The sequence below is a fragment of the Anneissia japonica genome, unplaced genomic scaffold, assembly GCF_011630105.1.
Source record: "Anneissia japonica isolate Jap-2015-1 unplaced genomic scaffold, ASM1163010v1 scaffold997_len2565447_cov190, whole genome shotgun sequence".
In the NCBI taxonomy this organism is placed as follows: Eukaryota; Metazoa; Echinodermata; class Crinoidea; order Comatulida; family Comatulidae; genus Anneissia; species Anneissia japonica.
The window spans coordinates 1,006,851-1,019,321 of record NW_022696369.1 but is presented as its reverse complement, the minus strand read 5'-3'; the positions used below and the strand labels follow the sequence as shown (position 1 = coordinate 1,019,321).

Genomic DNA, 12,471 nt, shown 5'->3' with positions numbered 1-12,471 from the left:
ATATAGAAGTTAATTCATTAAATAGTCTGAATACATTTTTACATTTTTTCTTATAGTATCTCATGTATTCTTCAGTTGATAAATTCTGATAATAGTCGGTAAAAAATTAAATATTTCTCTTACTATTTTTTTTTTCGATCAACTCAAACTAGCTGCATCAGTAGGATCAAAGAACACACGCCACTCGGGCGTCTAATTTCAGTGGGATAGGTTGGATCGTGGACGGCAGACATATGCATTCTCAAGAAAAAATGCGGATTCCTAACAGATTTCCAATTGTAAAAATACAACCTTAAAGTAGCAAAGAATGCATTTCCGGGTATCTAGGGAAAAAAAATACCTGGGTTTTTAGAACAAAAGTCTCACGCTTGCAAATTATGTCCAACAGGGCCCTCAGTGTCAGGAAGTCACAGGGCCCTCGGCCCCAGCGTTAGGTCACAGTGAAGAGTTTTGTAATTGTCTTCAGCCTAAAGCATATGGTGGGCTGAAGTGGATGGTAGTTTTAATAAATATTATATCCAGGTGCCGTTTTCGGGCATCTATAAAGTCTCAAATTCTTAAAATGTACTCATCTACGCCCTAAAACCATGGTGGGGTTCAGGTGGATATGGTAGAGTTTTTAATTGTAATATTCAAGTGCCATTTTCGGGCACATATTTAATTAATTAATTGGTTTTTTTCCCTCTTTTTTTACTCAATTTGTCAAAAATGAAAAGAATTAACAATTTTAAGTTTAAGTTCAATTTCTGTGCATCCATCAGATGTACAAAATACTGAAAATGTTCGCGCGTTACTACCGCCAACGGTGGCGCTGACGTGGTGTGGAGTCTCACAGTCATCAGCACCCCCTTCCTTAAATCCTGGATACGCCAATGAGACAGACGACAATCATGACCATTAGCCTGCCACTTCTGTAAAATGGTCATTTGATGAGCTGTGCGTTTATATCCGCATTCAAGTCTCGAATTCCCAACTTTAGTCTTGAAACTGGTTTCATAGTACTGTAGTGTAAGCACGGTTTGCTGTAAGACACAACAGCCCCCTCTCGGCAAAACCAAAGCTCAAGGCTATTAATTTATGTATTGATATCGATCGATTGGGCCTAAATTGATTTATTAAATCATTGATTTTGTCGTTTGGTCTTTTTGTTCGGTCGGTCGTGTTAAGTATGTGTAGGCCTATGAGTGTGAAAACGGATCTGTACACAGCTACATTCACAATGAAATCTTAATTGCTGTATATAAAATAAACAATCAAGTAATAATAATAACCATAAAACAAATAAATAACTTAACGGTTCGTCCGTAGTCTAACCTAAACAAATAGGCCTAATTAACCTTAGGTCGTGGAGTACGCTGACCAATATTTTAATCGGTCACGGACAAACGTGCCTCTGGGCTAAGTTGCCGTTTTGAGAAGGAAAAATAATAATTGAGATAATAAACACGGAATAAAAAAAAAAATTAAACTGTATCCATGCACCTGATGTGCTGAATAGTGTATTTTACTTTACAAAATTGTGTCACAGGGGTGGCATCGGTCTTCAGACCAACGAAATAGTATAAGCGAGGCCCAATCACGCCCACTTTCGTTCTAGTTTTCCCCATCGCCCCCACCCCACCCCCTTCTCGTGAAACTGTTATCACTGTACTCACAGTCCCCTTTCATGACCAACAAACACATATGACCCAATAATTCATCTTTCCTGTCAAGTATATCCCTTTACCTAAATCCATTCCTTCACGTGCTGTAAGTACCGTAGGTGTACCTCTTTCCGGGAAGTTTCCTGGATGATATTCTATTAAACACGTAGGAGCGATCGTTTGTGAATCATTTGATCTAGTCGTGTTGGACGGATTATAACCGGTTGTTGACATTCAAATTAATTAATAGTCTATTGCTACCTTGATCTCAAATAATGCTGTAAGTAACCATTGTATATTTTATGTTTATATAAACCGTAGGCTAGTTAGACCCGTATAGTAGACTTTTATTGCCTTGTCATCTGAGAGAACTCAGTAAAACCCTCCCTGGCAGCCCGTACCAGCTGACACGACGATAGCGTTACCATGGTGTTACCTTCTTGACCTAATCCAACTTAAAATAAGCTCTTCAAAACTCTAATTTCCACGCCATGTTGTTGTAGCCATGGTCACAATGACTCGCTGAAGGTGTTTGTAGAAGACTGTTGTTGTTTTTAAATAAAAACCTCAGGCGTTTGACATAAATGCAACAGCATAGATAGGGGTATGCAAAAATAGGCTCCCAGTGGGAGCGTGTGTCTATGCCCTATACTGCCTTAAAGTATCCACATGGAATTCGGTTTTCAGGAAATAATTATCTGGTGTTGTATTTTCTTATGACATTTGTATCATTTTGTAAAGTAATAAGGTACTTAAGATGACACACGACCCCGGCATCATGCAGCACCTCCACCGGATTTACAATTTTTTTTAACTGCCAGATCATAACATAGTGATACAAACGAATCGAGAGCCTAGTAGTGAATTATTTCTAAAAATAATACATTTATTTTAATGGTCAACGAGGTATTATTTGACATAAATTACATACTGCGAAGAAAAACATTTGATGCTTTAATCAAAGGTGTATTAACTTCTATTAAAAATATAAGAATACAATTCATTACAGTAGAATTGAGAATGTCAAACTCAGTTTCTCTTCATTCTACTACAATAGTTAATTGCCTGTCACTCTGTCAAGCAACAACTGATAAATGCATTCATACAACCATGAATGTCAAGGTATAGTAGGATAGAATACAGGATATATTAAACAGTAAGTGGGCCTGCGCATAAGTTTTTACTTTCCTATGGTATAGACAACATCGTTTGCTGTCTAATATAGAGTCGTTCCGCGTTTTTAATCAAACAAACTACAACTTGTTAATTGTTTTTTTCCGCATTTTTTCTTGCAATACAGATCAATGGAAATGGAAAATCAAACTGTTTCGGACGGTGATAGGCCGGAAGAGAAATTCATGGATCCAGACGGGCTAATCGCCACTCGTTTTATCATCAGTGGAATTGGGATAATAACAAATGCATTCGTCATATTAGTTTTGCTATACAACAAAATTTACAAGAAATCTCTGACGCATTTACTGATTTTCCAGCAATCTGCTATAGATATGGTGGCTTGTATTATGATGTTGGCCTTCTTCACACCATCAGCTCCGTCAGACGGCGGAGCAGTATTTTTCTGTAAGATTTTGAACATATTTTGGTGCGCAACTTACGCCTCAACATATAATTTAGTAATAATAACGATAGAGCGATACATAGCTGTTTTGCATCCTAAGTTTTTTAGACGGCACTTCAGGGATAAAAAAGGCAGATTAGTTTTGATACTTCCCTACATCATCGGCATGCTAACTGGGATAGAACTATTTGTTTATGCGGGGTATGACGAAGTAACTGGACATTGTACATACTACTATAGTGCACGTGTTTTCTGGGGTGCTGTCTTCTTTACTACCCAGTACATTGTGCCTGTAATTGCTATGGCATTCTGTTACGCCAGAATCCTTATAAATCTACGCGAACGCGCAGTTCCGCAAGCTAAGACCATAAGCAGGTCAAATACGGACAACACACGGACTTGGCTACGCAAAGCCCAACGAAGTCTCATCTATACAATTTGTTTTGTCGGTATAGCATTTTTTATCACTGTTTCTCCCAACAAAATCATCTTTTTTCTTTATACGGCTTGTGGTTGCTTCGAGTTCAGTGATATAATCATAATCTACGAATTATCAATTATTTTGAATACGATGAATTTATCTATAAATCCAATCATATACACGTTTACGTTCTACGATTTTAAACGCGGGATGAAAAAACTTAAGCTAGACATTATGAATAAAATGGGACATAGCGCCGACGAAGAAATGACTCCAACGCCCATGAGCTCAACTATTTAAACGGCTGAAATAGATTCGACTTATGAGTGGATATACTCTAGTTACAGTTTGTAATAAAGTACTTGTTTATTCTTTTTATCCACGGCCTTGTTTACCACCATTCCATATTATAAAGATTATCTTTAGAACAAAATTCTCACATCGGTGAAGGAGTGCAATGGGGGAAGGGACTGCCTCTGTTACCCTCTCACTTGCGGCGCCACTGGCAGACAGATTTTTCAATATTGTTTTAGTAAAAGTATTTACTTTAGGTCTACAGATCTTGTTTGTCAATTAAAGATTATACAGTGCATGACTATGACGTCAGCATAGAGTAGGCCTATCACCCTATTGATTATTTTACGTCTTATTAACTTGTAGCTTTAATAATTGTAATAAAAATTCAATTAGGGTTGACGTTTTCTACATTGACACTTTTTTATATAAAGACCAGTAAAGTATTTTGTATCTTAAACGTTCTGTTTTTATAGCCTAATACTAGTACTTTAATGTATTGTTAGAGGCCTAGTTTATTGCTCAAACGCTCAATTAAGTTAATTTATTAACAGCATCCTATTCAATTCAATTCAAATCAATTCTGTGTATTCTCAATTGCAATTGAAAGACTGTCGTAAATCAAGGTAATAATAATAAGTGTGTAAGAATTTTACTATAAGATAACTGTGTGATGTTGCATGTAATATAATTTCATTACTACAATTCGTCGTCATTAATTTTAAACTGTGTTTCTACTTGACCTTTCCAAGATGATTTGTTTGTTTATCAATACTATTGACATACCAACGATACCTGCCTGCTAACAGCCGAAGCACATTATCACGTGATAATGTATACAATAATAACAATAGTATTATAATATTGATAGTAATAATGATAATAAAAAATAATAATAAATGTAATGATAATAATAATAATATAATAATAATAATAATGATAATAATAATAATATAATAATAATAATGATAATAATAATAGTAATAATAATACTCTAATCTATTTCTTTTAATTTAATTTTTTCTTTATTTTGTTTCATGCTATGAATATGTAATTCCGAAATACAATTTGAGTTGAATTGAATTGAATTGAATAATAATAATAATAACAATAATAATAATAATTATAATAATAATATTAATATTAATAATAATAGTATTAATAATAATAATAATAATAATAATAATTATTATTATTATTATTATTATTATTATTATTATAATTTTAGACCTCTCTAAAAAAATAATTTTCAAACACGTGGTTATCTCATACAAGGTACCATAAAGGAGCTACACTAAGAAAATAAAGTTATATAATAACAAGTAGGCCTACCGGTAACAAACCACTAATTTACTATTTTACATTTAATGGTTTCGGATCTAAAAATTATACTTTCGTTTAAACGATTCTCACGCAATGTGCTTTTATTTATTAATATTATTTTCTACTTATGTTTTTGTCAAGGGTCAGTTTTGTATTTGTTATACTGCATTACTTTTATCATTATCCGAATACCTTTACTGTATATTGAAGTTAAAATATGTTGATTTTTATATTTATATATTTATATTCCATTTTTAAATACAATATTATTATTTAAGATAGTATAATAGGCCTACATACTGCAAGTATCGAAATGCACGCCATCGTGTCGGATTCAATATTTCGACATTAATTACGTCATCATCAGGAATAATAATTAATGTCGAAATATTGAATCCCACACGATGGTGTGCATTTCGAAGTACTTGAAGTATGTATTATACTATATTATCTGAGATTAATCAGTGGAACTTTCGGTTTTATATTATTACTTTGAGTATATGTTCTATATCAACAATGCTACTTTACTTGTAAAATAATTTTATAAATATTTAACATGTTATTAAACGTTTTGAGAACTCTTGAATAACTCATTGTTTGATTATTTCTATTCTTATGGGTCTAGTGTAACAATAACATAAAAACAGTTGTAAAAAGTTTCAAATAAACACTTTTGTGCTGATTTCAGTATTGCTTAGGAAATTCTTATTTAAAATATTATAGTTGAATGAAATACAGGTCAATAGAATTTAAGGAAACATAATACGGTGGCACAAACAAGCAGCAAACTAAAAAAAAATGGTTTAAAAAATTATACTTTATTCATCATATTGCGTGATTCAGCCATTTGAATTGATCACCAAGGATATATGGCAAACGTGGTCACCATATCGGAAATTGACAAAGCCTCTATTAACGCTCTTTTAAAATGGGTTTTCGGCTTTTACAAACTAACACTGACTACGAAATCATCTTCTGGCTATGTGGTCAGGTCCGTTACCATGGGGATTCTATAATCTTACAGAAGCCCCCTTCCCAACTTCTCCATTGAGCAAAGCCCCTCTGATAACCCGTCCTTCGCATGAATGAAAAATACAAATACCGTTTTAGTTTTTATTTTCCTTTACTCGGCTATTTACAAATGCCTAAGACTGGGGGAATTCCCGACGTCTACACATTCAATTTTAATGATGATAAAATAAGATAGATAAGGGTAGGATATGATATCCATTATAGCCATAGGTCTAATTATCGCAAACGTTGGTGACTTTAAGGAATTAAAAGGAAGTAATTCGGACCTAACAGGAAAATGTTACTGTAGGTCAACTGTTGCGATACTTATGGTTCCGGGATCATTGATAATCACAAATAACTTACAGGCTCACAAGTATTAATTGAAACATTTTCAACCTCCGGGTTCATAAACGATTTGCTATTTGGTATTTATTTCTCATCCTCTTTAGTTTTTCTCAGATTCGCTCTGCGATTAAGTAAATATGAATAAAATCGGCCAAGTAATAGGCTAATTATTATTTTACCGGCAATAAAATACAGTAATATTAATTATTATTATTATAGGCCTAATAATAATAATAATGATGATGATAATGATGATAGCTTGGTGAAGATTTATCTATCCAGGATGTTAAATAATTATAATGATGATAATGATAATGATGGTGGATGTCGAACAATGCCATTAGTGGATGTGTAACGATCTGTCAACAGGCAACTGGCAAAAGAAAGTACAGTAGGCATTCGCGGATCGGTACTGTATAGGCCTATGTCATAGACTTCAAGTGTGATGGTTCACTGAAAATAACATTAAAAACACTAAAACATGATAATAAATCTTAGCGGGGGCTTGAAAACGCTGCAGCGCCAATAGAATGGAGAATCCAAAATGTTCATACTGCATGCAAAAGATTGCCAAGAATTCTTATTTAAAAGGTTAGAAATTACCACGACCGGGATTCGACCAGGCCACTGCGTTATATGGTAAGTTAGAATCAGTACTTAGCTTTTGATTTCACAACTTCATGTCTACAAATTTCGAGGAATTTCAAACATTTACACATCCATTTTAATTTTATGGAATGCCTTACCCTCTGACATCCGTTTATCCTCAAGTGTTTTTCTTTTTAAGAAAAGGTTAAATCTTATCTTTTCTACATCTCCTACTAAGTGAGTGACACAGAAATGTAGTGTAAATAGTTTTTTTTCTTTTTACAATTTCATAAGTTAAATTTATGTGCACTTTGAGTAATGCCAACGTCATTAGCGCCACTGAACATTGCATCTGCCGCAGGTATTGACGCTTTACAAATTTATATTGATTGATTGATTGATTTATTTATTTTACGATTATCTGACCTAATTAGAAGATATGGCACGTCAATTTAACAAGGATCTGAACAAGGATCTCATAAAAGTTATTGTCTTATGTATTGGATCGCACATTAGTTGGTAGACCCGTTTAGTGCGGTGGTTAATGAATTAAATAATGCTTATAGTGTATTGTTCTGTAAACATATAGACCTATTGTGAAATATCCCACTGATTCGCCGAAATACCTCACACGAACCTCCAGCCAGCTAGCCACGACCTTATACACTGTAGGATTACAACACACAAATGGGAACAGGAATTTACACTGAAAACATTTTTATTTTAAAACGAAATAACTTTAATACGGTAATTATTGTTTGCATGATTTCCTGAAACGTAAATGAAGCTTGTATAAAATGGTACGGTAACTTTGAATAAAAGGGCACTATAGACCTACCTGCAAATTAACTTAATGTATTAACGATATAGTATTCCCCTAACAATAAAACTGAGTCAGATCAGATTGTCTTGAAATTGTTTAATTCCTTGTATCTATTTAATGTTTTATACTCGATTGTTAGGGATGTGTATATAATTAGCTAAATGACTGCACAGATAGTTTATCTGCCTAGCTCTATTTATTAGTAGAATAGTTAGTTGCTTGATTGATTACACTTGTTATCTCTGATCATTGCATACTACATTGTATCCGACTGCAATTGGTTAATTGTGAGACTATTGCTAATTATGTATGCATAAGCTCTTTTTTATTTTGTTTTTAATTTTTTACTTCACACACCTGATGAAGCTGGCATTGACTGCCAGCGAAAGCTTGTGTTGAATAAATAACATCTAAGTTAGTCTCAGAGTGCTGCCTTTTAATTTTCTCTGTATTATACTAATATATATTTTAACATGGCAATAGCTTACTGTATTTACAACAGTATACGTGGAAAATTATAGTACCATATTCTTATTGGTCAGCTGAACTTGAACACAACAAAGGTGTAGGCAGATAGGCCTAGTAGATTTTTATGGAGTACAGTTATTTCTACCATGGATGTCCTACAATGCTAAATATGGTACGTCAGGACGGACATAACTCATATCCCTACCTATCGAGTTTACACATCCCTACCAATCGAGTTTATTTACACACATCGCTACCAGTCGAGTTTACACACATCCCTACTGATCGAGTTTACACACATCACTACTCCTGTTGAGTTCTTCGCTACTTGTCGAGTTGTCGCGTACACTCTTCGCTACTTGTCTAGTTTACACACGCTACCTGTCTATATGAGGCGACATAGTTATGCCCCAGTGGCGTGCCATAGCTATACATGGTCCCCGCTAGCTATAATTTATTGTGATACTTGCACATTCATTTTACAGTAGAACCCCTATTAAGGGGACACCTTCAGGACCAAAAAAAAATGTCCCCTTAATAGGGGTGTCCCCTGAATAGGGACCCCTATTCAGGAGACACTAACCAAAGACGCGAAATTGTCCCCTTAATAGGAGTTTTGGGGATTTTTTTTTTTGTATTATGTATATGATGACATAGATCCTTTATAATTTTATTTTAATTGACCTAAGAATGAGTTACAGTTTAATTATAATTAATTTATAACAATAATTTGCAATGAAAAAAATAATTCATTTAAGATATGAAATTAACAAATATGTAATTTAAACTACAAAATTTGTCTATGTTCCCGATATTGTTTCTATAATTGAGTGCAATGTTAATGACCAAATATTCTTTTTTTTTTAAATATTAAGCTTTCTATTGGATGCACAAGATAGAATACTATTAATAAACTTAAAATTCATGGGTGCAAGCTGTCCGGATAAATTAGAATCCTATATCAAAAAATACCAAAAAAAAAAAGAAGAAATCTCCATGGTTAATGGTCAAAATTGACAAGATTTTATTTATACGAAGTAAAACATGCACTAGGCATCCAATGCCCCATTCTATGGATGGAACAAATTTTGTTTGTTGTTAAGTTTATTGCTCAAAAGGTGTCAAAATATAAATTTGAATGATTTTTTTTTCTTATTTTGTTACTACTGTAGTTGTTTTGATACAAAAAAGGGTTTGTATCAAATAGTGGTAACATTGTATTGATTTGACCATTTTGCACACTCAAAAAGTGTCCCCGTCCCCTAATAGGGGTTGGCCGTAGAATATGGGTTGTCAAAGGAGGGGTTCTACTGTAATTTAATTTACGATTATTTGACATAATTAGAAGATATGGCACTTCTATGAACAAGGATTTGAACAAGGATCTCATACCGAGTTATCGGCTTTATCTTATGTATTTAATCGCACATTATTTAGTAGGCAGTTTAGTGTGGATTAAATACATGCTTAGTGTATAGCTCTGTAAACCTAGACCTATATACAATAAGTATTCTGAATACTTCCGGGGTTCTTGACCGTTACATTGTGTTTTCAACATCCATTCTTACTACTTTTGTGATTTCTATTTTCTCTAGATGCTACGGCACAGGAAACTATACAGTACAGTAGTTTAATGCTCTGTTTGAAGGGGAAAATGAGGTTGATGTGTTTAGGCGTAGTACAGTAGGTTTAGATAACAGTATCCTAAAACTAACATATGTGCAAAGATGATATAGTGTAAAAATAATAATGATAATTATGATGATGATTATAATAATAATAATAATAATAATAATAATAATAATAATAATAATAATAATTATGGTGATGACGATTAATATGACGATAATCATGATTGATGGTGGATGTTTAACCTCGCTGCGCTTATATATAGTAACTCTATTATTATGCATTGTAGTAGTCCAGCGGGACAATTTGACTCTTCACTAAAATAAATACAGTTATAATTTTCCTCCTATGAGGAGAATTGAAGAATAGCCGATTTTAGGCCGGACAGAAAAATGTTTTCTTTTTTGTGACCATGCATGAAATGTATTGATATAAATGTTCCTAATTTATATACGGATGTTGTGGAGATTTCTCTTTAGAGGGTCAGATCAATGACGACGAGAATTGGTTTCAATTTCCTTTTTGTCTAATTCAGGTTCAAGTTACCGCCTTTATACACAGATCTGCTATTGTTAATAAACTGAAACAACTTGACCTAATGCCAAAATTCAGTGAACATAAGAATGCTATACGATATACAGACGTTTAAAAAAATGTACAAACAACAAGCCAGATTATAATTATATAAATTAATATTACGGTAACAGAGAAAATGATCGATGAGTTTAAGTAAGGACTTTTAACTTTTAAAAGTCCTTGGTTTAAGGCAGGGGCGCTGCAACCTACAACCTTAATATCGGTGCTGGTTCGAGCTATGGCTCCAGGAGTGGGACAAGTAATCTCGGATAAATTTAGCCCCAGTGTAGGCCTACACAATTGGCCCATGTGAATTGATGAAGAGGAAATCTGCGAGTGTGAAGAAAACTTATGTTAACCACACCGGGATTCGAACCCGAAATTTTCAGCTGTCCATGTAGACACCCTCACTGCGCCACTGAGACTTCGTTGGGAATGCAAATCCCATTAGAAGCAGAGCTTTCGGACAGCACTGCCCTTCCTAGTATTTGCCAAGCTCCGCGCTGTAATTATGTGAATTCGTATTACTGTGAAATATCGCATTGATTCGCTAAGAGACCTTACACGCGCCTCCAGCCAACCACGGCCTAATACATTATAGGATTACAACACACAAATGGAGACAGAAACTGTCACTGAAAACATTTTGATTTTAAAACGAAATAACTTTAATAATTAATGTTTGCATGATTTCTTGGAGAGTAAATGAAGTTTTTTTTTTTATAACCTACTAGATTTGTATGAAGTATAGTAAGTCCTACCATGGAGGTCCTGCAATGCTAAATATGGCACAGTAGGACGGACATAATGTCTAACACATATCACTACCTATGGATATGAAACTGATGGAGTTTACACACATCCTTCGGTCGAGTTTACACACACACACACACACACACACACATCCACACTGGTCGAGTTTACTCAGCGATTTTCGGCGATACATACAGATCTAATTAATTTCTCTATTGTACCATAGAAAATAAAACTTAATTGTCGTTGATTTATTTACTTCACCTGCTTCGTGGGTTGAAAACTACTCTTATATTTACAGGCTTTTTCTCATACTTCTCAAATTACGATAAAGGCACGCCTACCTGAGTCATGTATTATAGGTAATTCAGAAGTTTATGGGCAGAGATACCGGTATATTGCTAGCTATAAGGTAGGATGTACTGTACCCTATCTGTACAGCGTTCTTTCGTTAAAACCTGGGTCATTTATGCAGTTCATTTCAACACACACACATTTACATACATCGCTATCGGTCGAGTTTATACGCATCGCCACTTGTCGAGTGCGCTCGTCGCTAATTGTCTATGAGGTGACATGCCATGGCGTGCCATAGCTATGCCTAGTCCCAGCTAGCTTTTATTGTGATACTTGGTCCAGGAATAACCACTAACACAATAATTTTGTACAAGTCGTCCACATTGCGAGAAATTAGAACCAGGAAGTTTAAAGTTTTTCCGAACAATTTGTCACTAAAGTAGGCCGCTAACGGTTGTCTTTTTGTAACCACTTCCTTGTTCTACTGATGTCTTGCTGTGGTATTTATTTCCTTTTAAGTTTCCCTAGATGTTACTGTATTGTGATATTAATGAAAATAGTGAAATCAATAGTGATAGATAGTGATTGAGTCAGAGATCCCAAGTTTGAAAACCAAAAAATAGGGAGATTTTTTTCATGAAGCGATCGCCTCCTGTAGCGATGCGCTGTGACGCCTTACAACGCGCTGTGCAACATGAAAGTATTACACAAAATGAAG

General features: G+C 34.3%; 1 protein-coding gene across 1 annotated transcript; it reads left to right on the top strand.

Annotated features, from left to right (window-relative positions):
- Nucleotides 1-1,754: 1,754 nt before the first annotated feature.
- On the top strand, nucleotides 1,755-4,991 carry LOC117102063 (somatostatin receptor type 5-like). The gene is made up of 2 exons (XM_033242278.1): nucleotides 1,755-1,923; nucleotides 2,944-4,991. Exons 1-2 carry the CDS (start codon nucleotides 1,919-1,921, stop codon nucleotides 3,941-3,943), a joined length of 1,005 nt encoding a protein of 334 aa, XP_033098169.1. The 5' UTR covers nucleotides 1,755-1,918; the 3' UTR covers nucleotides 3,944-4,991.
- Nucleotides 4,992-12,471: the final 7,480 nt, after the last annotated feature.